The following is a 20,946-nucleotide window of genomic DNA, read 5'->3' on the forward strand; positions in this document are numbered from 1 at the left end:
CGAAGGAACTTCCGAAGGAACTTCCGAAGGAATTCCCGAAGGAACTTCCGAAGGAATTCCCGAAGGAACTTCCGAAGGAACTTCCGAAGGAATTCCCGAAGGAATTTCCGAAGGAATTCCCGAAGGAACTTCCGAAGGAATTCCCGAAGGAACTTCCCAAGGAATTCCGGAAGGAACTTCCCAAGGAATTCCCGAAGGAACTTCCCAAGGAATTCCCGAAGGAACTTCCCAAGGAATTCCCGAAGGAACTTCCCAAGGAATTCCCGAAGGAATTCCCGAAGGAACTTCCGAAGGAATTCCCGAAGGAATTCCGGAAGGAACTTCCGAAGGAATTCCGGAAGGAACTTCCGAAGGAATTCCGGAAGGAACTTCCGAAGGAATTCCGGAAGGAACTTCCGAAGGAATTCCGAAAGGAACTTTCGAAGGAATTCCGTAAGGAACTTCCGAAGGAATTCCGTAAGGAACTTCCGAAGGAATTCCGTAAGGAACTTCCGAAGGAATTCCGTAAGGAACTTCCGAAGGAATTCCGTAAGGAACTTCCGAAGGAATTCCGAAAGGAACTTCCGAAGGAATTCCGAAAGGAACTTCCGAAGGAATTCCGAAAGGAACTTCCGAAGGAATTCCGAAAGGAACTTCCGAAGGAATTCCGAAAGGAACTTCCGAAGGAATTCCGAAAGGAACTTCCGAAGGAATTCCGAAAGGAACTTCCGAAGGAATTTCGAAAGGAACTTCCGAAGGAATTCCGAAAGGAACTTCCTAAGGAATTCCGGAGGAATTCCGGAAGGAACTTCCGGAAGGAACTTCCGAAGGAACTTCCGGAAGGAACTTCCGAAGGAACTTCCGGAAGGAACTTCCGAAGGAACTTCCGGAAGGAACTTCCGAAGGAATTCCGGAAGGAACTTCCGAAGGAATTCCGGAAGGAACTTCCGAAGGAATTCCGGAAGGAACTTCCGAAGGAATTCCGGAAGGAACTTCCGAAGGAATTCCGGAAGGAACTTCCGAAGGAATTCCGGAAGGAACTTCCGAAGGAATTCATGAAGGAACTTCCGAAGGAATTCCGGAAGGAACTTCCGAAGGAATTCCGGAAGGAACTTCCGAAGGAATTCCGGAAAGAACTTCCGAAGGAATTCCGGGAGGAACTTCCGAAGGAATTCCGGAAGGAACTTCCGAAGGAATTCCCGAAGGAACTTTCGAAGGAATTGCTGAACGAACTTCCGAAGGAATTGCGGAAGGAACTTCCGAAGGAATTCCGGAAGTAACTTCCGAAGGAATTCCGGAACGAACTTCCGAAGGAATTCCGGAAGGAACTTCCGGAGGAATTCCGGAAGGAACTTCCGAAGGAATTCCGGAAGGAACTTCCGAAGGAATTCCGGAAGGAACTTCCGAAGGAATTCCGGAAGGAACTTCCGAAGGAATTCCGGAAGGAACTTCCGAAGGAATTCCGGAAGGAACTTCCGAAGGAATTCCGGAAGGAACTTCCGAAGGAATTCCGGAAGGAACTTCCGAAGGAATTCCGGAAGTAACTTCCGAAGGAATTCCGGAAGTAACTTCCGAAGGAATTCCGGAAGGAACTTCCGAAGGAATTCCGGAAGGAACTTCGAAATAATTCTGAAAGGAACTTCCGAAGGAATTCGAAGGAATTTGAAGGAACTTCCGAAACAATTTCGAAGGAACTTCGAAGGAATTCCCGAAGGAACTTCGAAGGAATTCGAAGGAGTTTCGAAGGAATTCGAAGGAACTTCGAAGGAATTCCCGAAGGAACTTCGAAGGAATCTTCGAAGGAACTTCGAAGGAATTCCCGAAGGAACTTTCGAAGGAATTCGAAGGAACTTCGAAGGAATTCGAAGGAACTTCGAAGGAATTCGAAGAAACTTCGAAGGAATTCCGGAAGGAACTTCCGAAGGAATTCCCGAAGGAACTTCCGAAGAAATTCCCGAAGGAACTTCCGAAGGAATTCTCGAAGGAACTTCCGGAAAAATTCTCGAAGGAACTTCCGGAAAAATTCCCGAAGGAACTTCCGAAGGAATTCCTGGAGGAACTTCCGTACGAGGCCTTTTTTTGCCTGTTTAACTGTCGCTCATCTAGGGGATGTTCCGTATTAGGTCCGTTTTGTGTGAAGCAAACACATCTCTGTTATTGATTTTAAGCGTGCAGCTGATCGATATAGAGAGGAGTGGAATCAAACGCACGTACCAATCATGAAATTTCAATGCAGGCAGAGTTAAAAACAAGCATCCAATAATTGTATTTATGAATAATTGTGTAATAATATCAGGTAGTTGGCACAGTTATAACTGTTTATACATAGTACAAAGCAAAGAATTGCCTAGAATAAGTTTTACAATTGGCTTTCTTCAATAGTGTGTTATGCATCATCCCCATCTAAAGCATTGGTTACGTTTTGGAAAAAAGTTTCTTTGAGAGTATCGCGAAAGCGAGAGCAACACAACTGCCATGGTTTCAACTAGCAGATAATCTCAAAATTATGCGGCAGCCAATAATTAACGTATGCAATTTGTTTGAAGGCACAACATGACGGCTAGAACATGTAGCCTTTTTGCAATTGCAGTTTTTAATACAGTTTTAATTTTCTAAACTTCTTCACTTGCAAATATGGTAAATATTTGGGAAATAAATGATTCATATAATAGTATTTTCGTTAGCATGTCCTTGGTAAGCGTGCTATTGGGGGATTCTGAAACGCACTCTCACAATCAGTGTGGTAGTATTTTACATGCAACCAATTAGAATTCACGCTCAATAAGAGATTTGATTTTCTCTATTTGTTTGCATGCTGCCTTTATTCAACGCAAGCAAAATGACTGGTACTATAAACAGCAACCTAGTTTTATCTCTCGTATGTTCGAAATCAACAATCACTCGTCCCAAGTGGGCTGAAAAATTATCCACCTGATAGGGACAAGGATGCCGACGTTTTGTCCATTTCTCTCGAGACTTTCGCTGGTTTTAATGAGATATTGCGGACATTTATCGTCGTTTTTTGCTATTTGGCGTCAAAACCAAATGTAAGCAAGCCGGCTGGTGGAATAATTCTGGTTGGAAATGCAATATATACAGATTTATAACGATAAATGTGCTCAACCGTAGCATAATGGGCCAAGGTTTGAGCCGTTACCCCTAGTCATTTGAATTTTGATAACAAAAATTTCCTGTCCCGAGGATTTTGCCCAGCCCCTAAATATTGCTTCTAGATTCACATTTGATTTGGTTGATAATAATAGTAGGTACAAATAATTTATATTCCGAAATATTTTACAAAAGGCAATGAAAAAATATTGACATTAGTGACCATTTTCTGAAAAATAGTGACTTTTGGATGCAAATAGTGCCTTTTAGAGACTAGACTCAAAATAGTGACCAAGTCACTAAAAATGACTTGCTACGAGGTCTGAAAATCATTCAATCGCAAATTCGTCTGAATTTCCACAGAAAATTTACTTGATCATCCAATGAAAATTCGTCTAAATTTTCTGAGGATTTTTTTGTGAGTTTTGACGGGAAATTCTTTTTATTTTCTCAAAAAAAAATCTTGTGAATACCCACTTGAAAATCGTCTAACTTCCCACCAATAACGTCTGAATTTTTAAAGTAAATTTTTCTGTAATTCCAAACGAAAACTACCTTTTTCTGTAATTCCAAAGGAAATCTTCCAAACGTTGTTTTTTTCATATTTATTATTCAACATTTACATTGACATTTTTTTTAAATTTCCATACACAACTTTGAAGTTTCCATAGGAAATTCATCAGACCAATAACTAATTCAATTCCCGCAGGATGTGTTTTACTCGATGGAAGGGAATATTTCCTAAAAATATTGTTACTTACAAATATTATTGGAATTTCAAGTTATTACAAAATGGAACGAAAACGAAATATAGAATTCTGTACATAATCATCACAAACTGCCTCTGAACTTTGGATTGTTATTATAGTTATCGCAATTATTAATTGAAGGCATTCTACGCTGATCAATGCTTCAATTGATACCTTTTATGCAAGCATACTCAGAGAGTCAAAAATGTTTTTTCACGATGGTATCCGAAACCAAACAAAAGATCAACCATGCTGTCACCGGAATGTCAATTATACCGTCGTGCGGGGCTTCTTTTGACATTTTGAAACGAGAATGATAACGCAAATTACTATCTAATTTGCCATTATCACCATTCGGGTGTCTTGTTCGTTGGCAAACTTCTATTTCAAATTTGGTATTTTCGTTTAATTTTTTAGAAAATCAAAAATCTAAAGTAGTCCTGGAGTCAAAAGAAGCCCCTCACGACGGTACTAATCCAACTTATGTTTATGTTTTCCAACAATGTTACCAAATTCGGATGAACAAGAAACCATTATTCATTAAAAAGAAGAAAGGAGAAATTGACCACTTAAATAAAACCCTTCACTTTATCCAGCAAAATTACAACCGTAAAAATGGCTTTCTTATTTCAACAAAAATACCCCAACGAGCTTTGCACATCAAATAAATGGTCCCTGTGTAAACATAAAAACGGCATCCATTTATCCACTTTATCCCACTGCATCAAGAGCAAAACAAAAAAAATCGTTTCCCTGTTAACAAGGAAAGGTTTTCAATTAATTAGCGGAAGAATCATTAATTTTTGGCACCCTTTCCATTTTTGCTTTCCTAGAAATCCTGACCATGTTTACATGTAGGTCCCGATCCATTTAATAGCAGGTTCTACACCAGCAGTTATCCTGTCCGTAGAACCTTGAAATCTGACGATTTTTGTTTTATCTAAATAAAAACATAAAATTAACATTTATAATAAGCGGTGATTTAAAGCACCAGATATTCTGGATATATGTTTGATAATTTAGTACTTGGCCATCCTTAGCCATGCGATAAGATGCGCGGCTACAAAGCAAGGCCGTGCTGAAGGTGACTGGTTTCGACTCCCGGTCCGGTTCAGGCAAATTTTTGGGTTGAAATTTGTCCCGTCTTCCCTGGGCATAAAAGTATCATCGTGCTACCCTCATGATAACTATCACAATTATCACAATAACTAACTTTTAACATGGGAGCGATACGCAATCATATACAGTTTAATTTTATCATATTCATCAAACAATTTGTAACAAAGGGCAAAGTTTCGTAGAATTCGTTCTTTTGTAAATAGTTAAAAGCTGTGTATCACATCACAAATGTAAGATGGGGAGCATCCATATATTACGTAACGCTTAGAGGGGGGAGGGGTGCCCGAAGTGTGACAATCCATACAAAAATTTTAGCTGATTCATACAAAAAGTGTGACATATGGGGGGAGTGGGGGTTAAAAATGGCAAATTTTTGCGTTAGGTAAATTATGGATCTTCCCATGGGGCCATTTTAAAATTTGATTATAGCGATCCAAAAACAACGGGACCCGATCCTTCAATTCCCACCCAAATGTGCAACCTACCTTGCCCTGCATGATGAGCCGGATGGTGAGCGTCACTGCCGGATCGTCGGACAGGTTGATCTCGGTGAGCTTGGCCTTGGCTTCCTCCATTGCTGCTGCGATTGAAGTAATGGTTGCTGCTGGTGCGACTGCCGTCGATAGAATTTCCAGTTTTACTCGCCGCGCGGGCTTTGGGCCTTGCCGCTCTCGGTCGAAAACTTGATTAATTGGAAAACTTTTACCGGATAGCTTCGGTGTCGCGCACGGATCTACGGGTCGCGGGCGCGGGTGTTGGCTTAACTACGTATTGCTTTCTTTTGTCGGATTTGGAGATGTGTAAAAAGCGCAGCCCGGCAGCAGCAGTAGCTCACTCAATGTCGTACACTTTTGCTTTTCTTTTTTTCTGTCTGAACTTCGCCGTTACACTGCACACTGTTGTACTTCTTCTACTCGCGTGTGTGTGTTGTTATTGTTGTTGTTGTTATATTTGGGAAAAGTTGTATATCTGACGCGACGCGACGAAGGATTAGGTTAAAGTAAAACGCTTTTAAGAAACGCCAAGGAAAGAATCGAACCTTTTCAAGAAGGACCTGCTGGGAAAGAGGGGGAAAAGGTGAGTTTTCAAGGAATGGGAAGCATTATTGTGACGACGAGGGGTTATTTCGCGAGAATCTTCAGCCTGGGAATGTGCAAACGACCGACAGATTTCATTCAATTGGAATACACGCGAAAGGAGACGCGTGATTTGGAAGTAGTTTGTAAATTGATGAAAGGATGTATTGATAGATTGAATTTTATTAGATGTGTATAATTTTTTGAATATATGAATTTAGGAACGTAATAAAAATTAATTATTCACTTTGGTAACCCAATTTTGATAATCGTAATCTAGATCTTCTTTCTATCAATAACGTGTATTCCCTCTCATGTACAAAAAAATCGACCGACAGAATATCTAGCAAAGATATGTAACACTGGATAATGTTGGCACTCGAGCTGGTGCCATTTTTTCCCTGACAAATTGCTATTAGTGTTCCTCCGAAGTGGTGATCTTCTCTGTAGCTACGCGTAAAACACAACACGGGGGACCACAATCTTGCAGCACACAGGTCGCCAAAATTCGAGTTTCCGAACGTAGTGGGATTTCGTGCGAAGTCTTGCCCCCAGAAGGAATTCAGCTCACATCGAATCAATTAGGTCGATGTGGGATGAATACCAAAATCACGGATCTTGATATCCTTCTTGCACAGTCCTCTGCCGGGAGGGGACCAGGCAGCCCGCGGTACAAGAACACAAGCACACAGACACACGTATGGGCAGCACACGCGCGTGGTTTATCGTTCGAGTCTCGTGTCTTTCCCGGTGTGAGGTTTGGTTCGGTATCGTCGCACACCACTGGGACCGCACTGAAGTGTATCAATTGCCTGTAAGTGGAGAAGAAAAACAAACAGTTAGTGTTGCGAAGTGTTGGGTTGTTGTCGATACTGGAGAGGTAGTGTGTAGTGCTGCGCCAGGGACCTGGCACAGCCGGTTGATGCACTGTGAGAACAACAGGTCAAAAATAGGACATATAAAGACTAAACAAAAATCAGGACACAAAAAAATTAAAAATTAACTACTTATAGATAATTCAGAAACTTTATGATTCCACAACAATTCTACGACAGAACAAAACATATTTTTCCCCAGCTATTCCCCCATAGTTCCCTGCCTAGAATTTGTGACAGCGGAGAGGAAAGTAGTTGTTCGATTCGGTTGCCGGTCGCCGTTGCTGTTATTGTTGCCATTCGTTATATTACAATACAGCTGCTGCGGGGGAGCAAAATTGACGAGCTATTGCTCGAGCGAAAATGATATTACGTGTGATGAGGTAAAGTGATATTTGCCGTTTGATCTCCCCCCGCCGGTGTACTCGTGTAGATTATTACATGTAATCTAATTTTGCCGTCCCTGGGTTGCTCGCTCCGGAAACGGTCGGTGTGCGGCGGCGGTACAAGGGACGAATAAAAAAAACGAATGGAATTGAATTAGAAATGAATTATTAAAATGAGGGGATCTCGACGTTGGAGTGGAACGTGCTGCTGCGCGCGAAGGAACCGATACCTACCCTGTCAAATTCAATCACGGAGTATTGAATGTCTTGCGAGAGGAGGTACGTGAACGGTAGTCGACTTTATTTTTCACTGATTCGATTTGAAAAGAAAAACAGCTTCGTAATTGATGGAAAGAGCGCACGGGAGTGATGCGGGATTAGTTGAGATGTATTTCGTGGAGTCACGAACGGATTAAAGAAGAAGTTTCAAAGGAGGAGGTGGTGGAAGTGTATCGAATGTGGAAGTAAATAAAATCGAACATCATCGTTGGTTGTTTTGTACAAAAAGCATATTATTGGTGTGATTTTTGATAAAAATATATTCGGGGGATGGATGATTTTTATGGAAGTCTTGACTGATGAACAAACTTCTGAAGATATTTTTTGTCTTTATTAAGGAGACTTTCAGCCCTAGGCTGGCTCGTCTCCGGATTTTGAAGACCTCTTCAGGGCAGTTCGTATAGAATCTTCATGAAATAGACTATTAGATGATTTCTTCTGAAGAATTCTAAAAGGTTCATCTCTAAAACAATTCTTTACTAATTGTTCATGAAAATCTCGTAATTTCGGGATGAAAAACTGATGAATATTCAAAAAAAAACGCAAGTCAGCCAAAAACACAGAAATATTACAAAAATTACCAATTTTTCTGATGTTGATATTGCAAGAAGACTTTCTAGAAGAAACTTATAATGGATTTTCCATGCAAGTCTTTAGATATAGAAGTCTCTACAAAGTCTAGAAAAAATATCTAGAAGTATGTGCTCAGAATATTTAGTTCGAATACATCAATTCTTCTAGTCAAAAATGCATGAAGTGAAAGCCACCGAAAGCATCAAACTTGACCTTTCTTTAACTCACAAACTATGGAAAATAGATGACCTACGAATTGTCTAACAAATTGGTCTATATGCTATGCTGACCACGATGTGAAAAATCATGTTCTTATCACGGCACATATTGGAGCTGAGGGGTATGCAAGAGTTGCGCGATTCTGCTCCCTATGAACAAACAAGTACCCAGTCGGAAGGATTGCATCGTCTATTGCCTGCCCAGCTATTACGAGCAGTGGATCGTCGGCAATCAATCGCGATTTACCATAGCGTCTCAATTGTCTGTAATGTGCGAGAAACGGAAAATCTTGGATCGCGAAATGGCAGAAACATTCAGAACCGAAAACATAACTAATCAAGCAATGAAGGGAATTGATCCATGACAGTATAAACGACAAGTTGCAATGAGCAGCCTGGAATAGTGGGAGTAGTCACCAAGGAGCAGAACTGGATACAACAGAAGGTCGAATAAATGAAGATAACAACTAGCGTACGACATCAGATCCGGATGAAAACACCCTTGGAAGGAAAAATTGGCAAAGTGACGTTCCCCAAAAGTTAGTTAATAATTCACGATTTTGATTTTCGCAACATCATTTCTAGATTTATTCTTTCCTATTCCTCGTCCACATTTAAAGCTATATACATAGACAAATAACGGGATAGAATAAATGTTAGGTGTTACGCCCTTTCCAAATGTTGGTCTAGGACAGCGGTTCTCAACCTTTTTCTTGAGAGGTATCCCTTCGAACTTTTGCATTAATTGAGGTACCCCCGAGCCTCTTAATAGGAGGCTTACGAGACTCTTGAAAGGAGGCTTCCGAGCCTCTTGAAAGGAGGCTTCCGAGCCTCTTGAAAGGAGGCTTCCGAGCCTCTTGAAAGGAGGCTTCTGAGCCTCTTGAAAGGAGGCTTCCGAGGCCTCTTGAAAGCAGGCTTGAGCCTCTTGAAAGCAGGCTTCTGAGCCTCTTGAAAGCAGGCTTTGAGCCTCTTGAAAGCAGGCTTGAGCCTCTTGAAAGCAGGCTTCCGAGCCTCTTGAAAGCAGGCTGAGCCTCTTGAAAGCAGGCTTCTGAGCCTCTTGAAAGCAGGCTGAGCCTCTTGAAAGCAGGCTTCCGGAGCCTCTTGAAAGCAGGCTGAGCCTCTTGAAAGCAGGCTTCCTGAGCCTCTTGAAAGCAGGCTGAGCCTCTTGAAGCAGGCTTCTGAGCCTCTTGAAAGCAGGCTTCTGAGCCTCTTGAAATGATGCTTCAGAGCCTCTTGAAAGGAGGCCTGAGCCTCTTGAAAGGGAGGCCTGAGCCTCTTGAAAGGAGGCTCTGAGCCTCTTGAAAGAAGGCTTCTGAGCCTCTTGAAAGAAGGCTTCTGAGCCTCTTGAAAGCAGGCCTGAGCCTCTTGAAAGCAGGCTTCTGAGCCTCTTGAAAGCAGGCCTGAGCCTCTTGAAAGCAGGCTTCCTGAGCCTCTTGAAAGCAGGCCTGAGCCTCTTGAAAGCAGGCTTCTGAGCCTCTTGAAAGCAGGCTCTGAGCCTCTTGAAAGCAGGCTCTGAGCCTCTTGAAAGCAGGCTTCCTGAGCCTCTTGAAAGCAGGCTTCTGAGCCTCTTGAAAGCAGGCTTCCTGAGCCTCTTGAAAGCAGGCCTGAGCCTCTTGAAAGCAGGCTGAGCCTCTTGAAAGCAGGCTTCTGAGCCTCTTGAAGGAGGCCTGAGCCTCTTGAAAGGAGGCTTCCTGAGCCTCTTGAAAGGAGGCCTGAGCCTCTTGAAAGGAGGCTTCTGGAGCCTCTTGAAAGGGGGCTTCTGAGCCTCTTGAAAGAAGGCTTCTGAGCCTCTTGAAAGAAGGCTTCTGAGCCTCTTGAAAGAAGGCTCTGAGCCTCTTGAAAGAAGGCTTCCTCTTGGAAGGAGGCCTGAGCCTCTTGGAAGGAGGCTTCTGAGCCTCTTGGAAGGAGGCTGAGCCTCTTGGAAGGAGGCCTGAGCCTCTTGGAAGGAGGCTTCTGAGCCTCTTGGAAGGAGGCTTCCTGAGCCTCTTGGAAGGAGGCTTCCTGAGCCTCTTGGAAGGAGGCTTCTGAGCCTCTGGAAGGAGGCCTGAGCCTCTTGGAAGGAGGCTTCTGAGCCTCTTGGAAGGAGGCTTGAGCCTCTTGGAAGGAGGCTTCTGAGCCTCTTGGAAGGAGGCTTCTGAGCCTCTTGGAAGGAGGCTTCTGAGCCTCTTGGAAGGAGGCCTGAGCCTCTTGGAAGGAGGCTTCCGAGCCTCTTGGAAGGAGGCTTCCGAGCCTCTTGGAAGGAGGCTTCCGAGCCTCTTGGAAGGAGGCTTCCGAGCCTCTTGGAAGGAGGCTTCCGAGCCTCTTGGAAGGAGGCTTCTGAGCCTCTTGGAAGGAGGGAGGGAAGAAGGGCAAGATTCAATTGGGATTTATCGATCGCATTGCATATTATGTACAAAATAAATTTGAAATAGAAAATACGCAATTATCAAAACTTTATCAATGAGTTTTGATTGGAATTGTATTATGTCCGCAATTACGCATTTTTGTCCGAGGTAGCCCCTAGGGCCAGCGAAGGTACCCCTAGGGATACATGTACCCCAGGTTTAGAACCGCTGGTCTAGGAGGAACCACTGTCAAAAATAATTGAAACGAAGACTATAATTGAGGCATTTAAGCAACATTTAAAGGAACCGCGAATTTCGACTGGAAGAGCAAATCCACGAAAAACGCGAAAATCACGAGCTCCGCGACTGTTGTAACAGCCCTAAGATTTGATTTTGTTTTACCTTTGCGGTATGAAGGGGTTCTGAAAAACTATAGATTACCTTATTTTCTGAATAAAACAAATGCTTTAAATCGAAGGACTACAATGTGATTGCAATATTGTTGGAACCAGTGCTGGTATTTGTAGTGATCCTCGTGCCAGAGAGAAAAAAAAGGTTTTTTTACATTTCCAAACGACTAAACAAAAATGTAGCGGGCTCTGAGGTTCTAAATGCTTCATTTTCGTTTTATTGGCCTTACCTGTGCAGAGTGTGAGACGATTCGATATGAGGATTACTGCGTTATCCCAATCAAAATCAGAAATGTCTGCATTGCTAAAACTACAAACTGTAACATTGCAAGTTCCAAAACAGTGGAGAAAAGTTTTATTGCGATTTTCACTATTTGGATAGTGTATGGGAACGGAGGTATGGTTTTAGAACCCTATTACGCGGGCATGTGCTACCAACCAATGGGGACGACAAACTCCCTAACAGATGGCGCTTGTTGGTAGCTGGGTGACAGCACAGGGAACGGAAGCCGGGAAATGACACGACGAATGTCGAGAATGGGGAACACAGAACTGGATGACTGTATGGGTGGGGACAGAAGACTGGGGAGAGAGATGGTTTTCGAGAGTTGAATGAGAAGCCTCGTGAAGAACGGTTAGTTTTTGTTCAACAGAAGAGCCTATTAGAGCCGGTTTAAAAAACGTGCGGGTAATTGTACGTGAAGGACTCAGTGTTAGTCCTTAAGGACAGTTTGGTCCTAAGTTCGAGATTCGGCCAATCGAGTGGCCACAACAGATTGCGGTTTTCGCCTATCACTCTGGCCGCCTACTCGTCACGCCGACAGTGTGACCGCTTTCCCGGTCCGTTCCGCCAGCGCCATCGACCGTTTCCTCGCCGGCCCGGCTATTGCCGCCATTGCGATTGCCGTTGATCCTGCCCGTCGTCTAGCAAACCTGCTGGCCGATCTATTGCCGGCCTCGCTATTTTCGCCGCTCCTGCCAAGCCACCATTGCCATCGCGATTGTCGCTGACCCAGCGCGTCGCCCGGTGAGCCTCGCTATACGCGTTGTTCGATCCACCTGTCAAGCTATCGTCGCCATCGTGATTTTCCCGAACCCTACCCATCGATCAGCAAGCCTGCTGGCCAACTACCGTCGCCATCGCCATTCTTGTCCCGCTATCAAGCCTGCAAAGCTAGAACCGCCATCGCGATAGTCGCTGAGCCGGTGCGTCGCACAGCCAGCCTGCCAGTCTCTAGTTGCCGTCGATATCGCCATTCTCGCCGTGCCATCAGTCGTTCACTGCCCTCACCAGCGTTCTATGCCCAGCCTATCAAGATACCGTACCATCACGATACTCACCGATCCGGCCCGTCGTTCCGTCGTCATTGGACCCCAACCGTCAAGGCTAGCGTAACCAACAGCAGTCCCACCGGATTGCTGTCATCGCCAAGTTTGCCAGTCCAGTCAGCGATTACACTGTGGTTTACAGAAGTAGCGCTTCCGACATCGTTTCCGAGTGAGTAAATAAAGTTTGCAAAACTAACCTCCAATTCCGTTGCTAACCAGATCCGAAAGCCTCCCCGCTTCCTCAAAACGACCCTGGGACTCGAGGACCAAAAAGAGGCCTTCCGCGCCCACCCCGTTGGCTGCCGTAGGTCAGACCAGTGGCCTGGGGTTTTAATCGGATTCCCCTTCTGGGTTCCGGACCGAAATCCTCGAGGGCTAGAAGAGCCGTACCAGTAGAGTATAACAAAACTTAAATGAAAAATTCGATATCGAGATTTCGGTTAAATTCACATAAATCTCTAAAATGAATGTACACTGAATGTTTGTAAAAATAGAATAAATGCCGTGGATGTTTGGTAAAACTGATAAAACCAAACGATCGTAACTCCGAACCATTGCATTGTATAGAATGACAAATACCAAACTATTCGATATTGTTTAGTATTGTTTCGAACAAAATTCTTTATTATTTCAAGGCATTTGTACGACACTTGCTGGTGGCAATCAGATTTCCGACTCCGACTCCGACTCCGACCATGTGCAAAAAATTCCAGCTAATTTTTTTTAATAATCTAATCTAATCTAATCTAATCGAACACAAACGCAGCCAGTACAAAGAAAGCATCCTGGAAAATCATTGCGTTAGATGACGCCCAATAATTTTTCTTGTCAATATTGAGGCTCACAGCATACCAGTGATATGACATAAACTTCAAAGCGGCCAGGCCCACTGCGTTGTGTTTGCCGCAGAGATGATTCTTCGAGATGTATCGTGTTCAAGTATTCACTTCAACATGATACATATCACGAATCTACAGGGGTTGAAGGATGCGTGGACATACCGTACCATACGCATCGCGTTCTTTTTAAGTTCTTATTTTGGTAGTTGTATATAAATATGTAGTGAAATGAATAACATTATGATAAGAAATTATATCAAATATTATATATATTTGTAGAATATAACATCAACTAGGAGCCGAAGTTAACTCGGGCTGTACATCTCTTGTAGAAGAAGCTGGAAATTGTAAAGAATTCAATTATTATTTAGAATTTTATGAATATCAGATAGCAGGTTATGTGCCAGGACGTCGTCTGCATAAAGGTTATATGGCAGGTTGTGAAGCTTTCATTCCTGGGATGTTTTTTAGTGGGCTATGAAAATGTTAAATCATGAAAATATGAAGGTACATAATACAATAATATAAGTATATAGAAGCATGAAAATATGAAAATTTTATAATATGAAAAAAGGAAACATAAAAATATAATGTAATAAAATAATAAAAATTTGCTGTATAAAGAAATATGGAAAAATTAAAAAAATCAAAATAAAAAAATATGAATACACAAAAACATAAAAGCGAGAGAATATGAAAATATTGAATGTCTTAAAATATAAAAATTGATGTTAAAGTATAAAATTTTGAAAATATGACGATATGAAGATCTCAAAATAAGATAATATAAAAATATTAAAACACAAAAATATATAACATGGAAAAAGTAAAAAGTATAAAAAATTAAATAATAAAAAATATTTTAACAAAAATATTAAAACGGAAACATGAAAATATAGAAATGTGTAAATATGCTAATTAAATTATAACAACATTACGAGATGAATCGGCCTAGGACCGAAAATCTCGTAAATAAAGATAATTCAATTCAATTATAACTACATGAAAGTATAAAAATCTAAGATAGACAAAAAAATAATATGAAAATAAAATATTTGAAATTATAACAATATGAAAATATGATAGCATGAAAAAAGAAAATACCAATATATGAAAATACAAATGATTTAAATATGGAATTTGAAATTTAAAAATACAAAGGTATAAAAATATGAACATATAGAGGTATAAAAAATGTGGTCATGCTTCCAACATGAACATAAAACATAACATAAAAATATAAAAGCATCATAAAGTGGTATATGTATAAAATAGGTAAAATATAAGAATATGGAAAATATGATATTATAAAAATATCATAATATGAAAGTGTAATAACATAAAATTATATAAATATGAAAATACAAAAATATGAAATATTACAAAATAAAATATCAAATATGAAAGTGTAATGTTACTTTTAAAGAAATATGAAAATATGATAATATAAAAACATAATAATATGAAAATTTTAAGAAACAAAAATAATAAAACACGAAAGTGTAAAATTAGGACAGTATAAAATACGTAATTGAAAAGATATTAAAATGTAAAATTATGAAATTATAAAAATATGGAAATTTAAAAAAAAATGTAAGAATATGGAAATTTAAAAAAAAATGTAAAAATATGAAAAATAAATATAATGAAATATGAAAAATAAATATATTACGAATAGGGGGAATGACGGCTTTGGCAGGTTTTGTTCTATTATTGGCAGGGGGTTTTTTATGACTGACTAGGCTAAAATTTGGCCTAAACATTCTTTGCATATCAAAGAATATTGTGGCCAAATTTCATAAAATTCGGTCGACAAAAACCCCCCTGCCAATAATAGAACAAAACCTGCCAAAGCCGTCTTTCCCCCTATATGAAAACACAAAAGCATGGCATTGCTGCGGTATATTTCGTGGACTGGAAACTAGTGATACTCATGTTTCCTTTGAAATCTCTGTCCAGATTGCTATCAGAAATCAAGGTGGGTGTAGTCCTTAATTTCAATCTATGACAAAAATGACAAAAGCATTAGAATTACTATTCCTGTCCACGCTTATCTGTACCGTTACTAGGAAGATAAGAAATAAGTACCATGGAGTTGGATATTGGGAAGGTATTTATTGGGTCAGGATGTGCCTGTAGCTGGCAATGTGACCATGGTAGAACTTACCCCGTAACACACCACGAAGAGGTATCTACCCAGCATTACGGGTAGTGCAAAAAATTCCAGCTAATTTTTTTTAATGTACAAATACATATATACGAAGTGAGAAAAGCGTAATGAGATTGTCGAAGTCGGAAATGATTATTAGGTGGGGCATTACGAGCGAGACTTAAGAAGTGAGTAGTGAGAAGTAAACAAGGAGGAAACAAATACTGGAAAAATGAAAGAAACAAAGAAAAAGGAAAAAAACAAACAAGAAAAAGAAGGAAGGAAAAAACAGAGAATGTCGAGCAACAAAGTAAGGAGAAAACAGGGAAAAAAAGGGACGATTACAGAACAAGGATCAAGGAAGTAGAAAAAAAGAATAAGGGAAGAATCATGGCTAATTTCTAGCTTTCCAGTTCTCATTTCCCACTTCTCATTCCTCATTTATCACTTTTTCACACTACTCATTTTCCACTTCGGATTTCTTCCTTCCCATTTCTTGTGTGATGTCCAACCCTCATTTCTCACGTCACACTTCGCAATTCTCACTACTCACTTTTCATTACTCGCAATTTGAGTTTTTTTTTTTTCAAACTGCATTCGGCCAAATGAAATACCCGGCCAATAAGCATCAAATGAACACAATTTTGAAAATCTGGAATAATTTCCGAAGATAATTTAGTAGTTACTGACTTGAAGGACTTTCTCATGGATTTTTAAAAAACTTTCTTGTGAAGTCATAAAGCACCTTTTCATTGAATTACAACTGGGACTTCTTAGGAATATTTGAAGTTATTAGAAAAAAAATTGTTGAAAGAGCTGTTCCTAGTATTTCTTTAGAAATTCCTCCAGTAACTTTTTCGGAAGTTCCTTTCCTGAAGAATTTCTTTTAGCAACTCTTCCAGAAATAGCCTTCGGGAATTTATTAAGAAATTCCTGGATTTCTTTTCTATGTGACGCTGTGTATATTTCACCTTCTCTAAATCCCTGAAGAAGGTGAAATATGCACCGAAAAGGCGGATAATACACGCAACAACGTTTTTGCTGCTTTATGAGACTGAAAGAGCCGATAATAGTCAAACAAAATTCCTGGATTTCTCTAGGAATTGCTTCAAGAATTATCCAGGAATTCATCTTCAGATGAAACTTTTTTTGCCCATAGATTGGAACAACGATCCATAAATGTTCAATACATTTTCAATTGAATGATTTGTTTGGTACATTTATTCAGTTATGGATCATTTTCTCTTTTGATAGTTTCAAACATGACGTATCATGATGACACACACGATGGTTACCGGTTATTGAGATTTCCCTGTTTGTGTCAACAATTTCCAGAAAATTCCAGGTTTTTTCCAGGTGGGAAAAAATTCCCCAATGATCCCAGGTTTTCCAGGTAGTAGACACCGGACCCTCTAAGTAATTAAATATTCTATAAATTAGTTTTTCGTTGTGAGCATAGCTATTTGAAAGTTATTAAATGCTCCATTCGGCAAATGAAATTTGTCGTATTCAGAAGAACTACGTTCACTATGAATAAGAAAAGCAGAGAATCATCGTTAGTAGTCGGTAACGTCAGCTCCATTACTCGGATGTGAGATTTGACGACAATTCTGACGACACGTTTTTAGAAGAAAAAAAAATATCTCCAGTTCAAAATTTTGGAAAGTAGGAACAGCAGAGATGGCTACAAGCAGAATGTTTGATTGAACTGTAGTAGTAAATCTTGAATTACACGAAAATTTTGGAACATTTTTTGGAGAAAATTTTTCCCATGTTGATATGGATTTCATAAACATGCAACATTTATGCTTACGGCGGCAGCGAAGGTGTTACTGCAAGAAGATCCAATATGACCGTCATTTCGTAGTTACTACTCTGTGATTGTCAGAACAATTGCAATTGCACAGGAAACCACTGGATGGATGCATGGGATTTGCTCTTAAATGTCAATGTGCGCAGCCCGAAAGCTCTAGTATTTTTTAATGACCAGTTACGGCGGTGGTAACGTCCTTGCGGTCTATCGGGGATGGGGAGGAATTGATGATGCATTCACTCGCCCACTGCAAACCAAGAATATCTCTGCAGTCGCCGCAAGCTCATGCGGTATTTTATTGTAATCTATGGCAGAGGTTCGTCTATTACTCGGTAATATTCAAATTTTTTTGCCGGAACAAGCTTTTTTGAATATTTTGAACAGTTACTGCTGGAATTAGTCAAGTAGTAGGTATAGGAGAAGATAGAAACGGTTACGTCCGTTTCCAGTTGTACTTATTGCTAGAACATGACAACGGATTTCTATAGATGTTAAGAAAAATCACTTAAATAGAGATTTAAAAAAAAATGACAAAGGATATGGAAGGATACAAAGTAGAGGAACGGAACGGGCTTGGGGTTGAACCCACGACCTCCTGCGGAAGAGGCAGAAGTGGTAGAAATATGGACACTAAGCCCGTTTTTATCACCGCCGGAGAATTCTAGAGATTATGAACTCCTAAAACAATGTACAGAGTAGTCAACTAATAAAATTTATGTAAAAAATTTCGTATAACTCTCAATTGGTAGAATGCGAGAGAAAGTTTTTGCGAAAACGCGGAAGAAAATCCTAGAACTACTTTTACATTATTTCTTTAAAGAAATTTTCAATGGATTTCGAAAAAAACTTATGCATAGACTATTTAAAATATATAATGGAATAAAATGAGCCCCTAAATGAGGTTTTTTATTCACCAGTGGTCATGTTCAAAATGCATACTCCAACCATTGTTTCTTGGGTAAACTACGGGTAAAACATTATTATTGGCAAAGGTGAGAGCCAAAAAAACCTTTGTTAATGTGGGTTTTTGAAAATTAAACGAGGCTATTAGGTAGGAGTTCAAAATAAAAAAGGCAGACCCAGTAGCTCGTGGCGACAAAACTTCAACAAACGAATCAAGGAAGTCGATACCCTAGCAACACATGACGTACTGATTTGGTTGCTGCTACTCAAATGTAACCAAATTCAGTGATATATAAGTTGCAGAAACCTCTATGGGTAGCAATCTGACCTGAGCCCAGGCTGAAGCGAGTTGCCGCCCAGTATGGAGATCATTTACGTTGGCTCTATGTACCCCTCGAGCAACTAAAGACTCATTCGTGGCGAGTTATAGAACAACAGCAAGTTCAATGTGACCGAATTTGGTTATATATGAGTAACAGAAACTTCTGTATAATATGTGTGCTGCTTGGGATGCCTCCTGTTACACAGCCGTTCGTGCTTTTGCAAACTGTCAAGTGTCAATAGTCTGCTAAATATTGTGTGGAATTTTTCCTCAATTTCGTAAAATTGTATTGTTTTATTTAAAAATACAAATCAAACTGAAATTCAACGTTTAATTTGTTGGCATTTCATTATTTAAACATTGCGTCAAATTCGAACAAATCTCGAATCAATAAAATCGCTTTCCCGAACTGTATTATGTCAATCAGGCTGTGTACCAGAGAAACCGATAATTCCGCAAAGTGAAATCAGCCATGTCGGCCACTATCTATGGTATCGAAACTTGGGATAGCATTACCAAAACAAAAAAAAAGATTACAACTACTTGACACATGTACTGATGCATGCTGCCCAAAAACCGCATTACAGCCTGTCAGTGTGGCAGTTTACACACGTAGAGGAGAACCGCTCGCTCGTCCGCGCTATCAGTCATCACACCGCACTACGATGAGCAACCGGCGCGGCGCCTTATCAGTGGCCCTCCATCGACACGCGGGCTTCGTCCAGTGATTGATTGTGGTAATTAGCGCACAAACGTACACCGTGATTCGATTCGGTCGGAGTGCGAAGCTAAAACGTCGCCGAAGCGTGAGAGTTTGTGCTGTGTGGTGAATCGAAGTTATTGTTTATGTGGGGAGTGCTGTGGCGGAGGCCGAAAGCGATAAGCAAACCTCAGACCGCACGGTGAACCCTAAGCCCAGGTAGAGTAGAGTGGGGCAAGAGTACGCACTTAGTTTTCAATCGATCATGTGGCCCTTATAAAGCAAGCTTCTACATATCAAATCAGTGTCGATGATTCATCTACTCTTCCTTTATGTTACCCAGTGGAAAACATATTGAAATTGTTGAGATTCGTTTTAGTAGAACCCTTATTGCAAGACAAGTGAAAAACGCACTCTTACCCCACCGGTGGGGTAAAAGTGCACATCGGGTGGGGTAAGAGTACGCATTTGTCCAATCATGTGCTTTAAGTATATATTAACACAAATAAGAGTTAATAACATTTAATTGATGTTTAATGAGCATATATTAGGGAATGTTAAAAAATTACGTAACTCTTAAAGGGGGAGGGGGTCCTAAAAATGTACACTTTCATACGAAAAACCATTATTTTTTATATATACAGAAAACTACAGAGGTAAAAATATATATCAGGTATCGCGTGGCGTATACAAAGGCGTTTTCCTTAAAGAAAGTCCACCAATCACGTAACGTAAAATTTGGCTATTTCATCACCCCTCCCCCTATTTTACACTATTTGTATGAATCCTCTAAAAATTATATGGATCGTCACACATCTCGCAACCCCTCCCAGCTAAACGTTGCGTAATTTATTAATGTTTCTTTTGATTACATGAAATTATCATTTAGATGAAATTGTGTTTTCGTACTATGTTTAGGTGTACAACAAGTCCTAATACAATTTCATTATTTCGCTTCAGTGGTTTGTTCGCTAAGTCCTTTCTAACACCCAATTACTTCAATTTATCCTAAAAACTTGTGATAATTTCGAACTCTGTCCCTTTTTTCTTAGTTGTGGATCTTTACGCTTTGGTAGAAGTCTTATTTCGGCCGGAGACACGGGTTTGACATCATAACTTAAAGATTCATATGCGTACTCTTGCCCCACCGGTTCCTGCGTACTTTTACCCCACAGTCCCAAAATTTATTCAAGTAATGGTTTTGACTTCTTGGAAAACCAACCGGATTGGTCTTCTGTACCATAAAGTACTCTATACAATAGGTTATCGAAATGGTATAATGTTCACCTGATTGAACGTATATATGGTAATGAAATACTAGTTGCGGAGACCCAATTATTTTTAGCAAAATGACCAAAAAGTTATCTAACTCCATATCTCCCTTTTTGTTAATTCAAATCATTTACAATTACACATGATAATAGTTGACCAGAATACCTGTCAAACTGATGCAGTGCTGCTAGTTTATCTTTTTTTATTACTTCAAAAAATCGAAAACGTACTCTTACCCCACGCGCACTCTTGCCCCACTCTACTCTACAGCAAATTGCCCGGTGTCGTTTGCCACATACGTCCCGAAACGCCGTACTATATTCGGGGATTCCGCTCGATTTGCACAGCGGTGAACCTCTGAACAAAAGTCGGTAAAATTCTATATTTATCGAAAAAAAAATGTAAGGTTTCAAATAGGAAGGAATTCTCAAAAAAAATGTTTGGCAAGATTCAATATTTTGCATTATGCGAGTTTCTGCCGCAAAAATGAATATTGGAGATCTCAAAATTTTTACTGTTTTGA

General features: G+C 40.3%; 1 protein-coding gene across 12 annotated transcripts in view; it reads right to left on the bottom strand.

Moving 5' to 3' along the window:
- The window catches only part of LOC134211035 (poly(rC)-binding protein 3), a 413,468-nt gene that overhangs the window by 342,740 nt on the left and 49,782 nt on the right, over positions 1-20,946 (bottom strand). For 5 of the 12 annotated variants that reach the window (XM_062687577.1, XM_062687578.1, XM_062687576.1 and 2 more), the window contains exon 2: positions 5,441-6,009. In XM_062687577.1, coding sequence (XP_062543561.1) covers positions 5,441-5,530 — 90 coding nt within the window. In that variant the 5' untranslated portion in view covers positions 5,531-6,009. Of the gene's footprint in view, positions 1-5,440; positions 6,013-20,946 lie in introns of all 12 variants that reach the window. The other 7 variants (XM_062687572.1, XM_062687573.1, XM_062687574.1 and 4 more) reach the window with 3 other exon arrangements.

The sequence above is a fragment of the Armigeres subalbatus genome, chromosome 2, assembly GCF_024139115.2.
Source record: "Armigeres subalbatus isolate Guangzhou_Male chromosome 2, GZ_Asu_2, whole genome shotgun sequence".
Taxonomy (NCBI): domain Eukaryota; kingdom Metazoa; phylum Arthropoda; class Insecta; order Diptera; family Culicidae; genus Armigeres; species Armigeres subalbatus.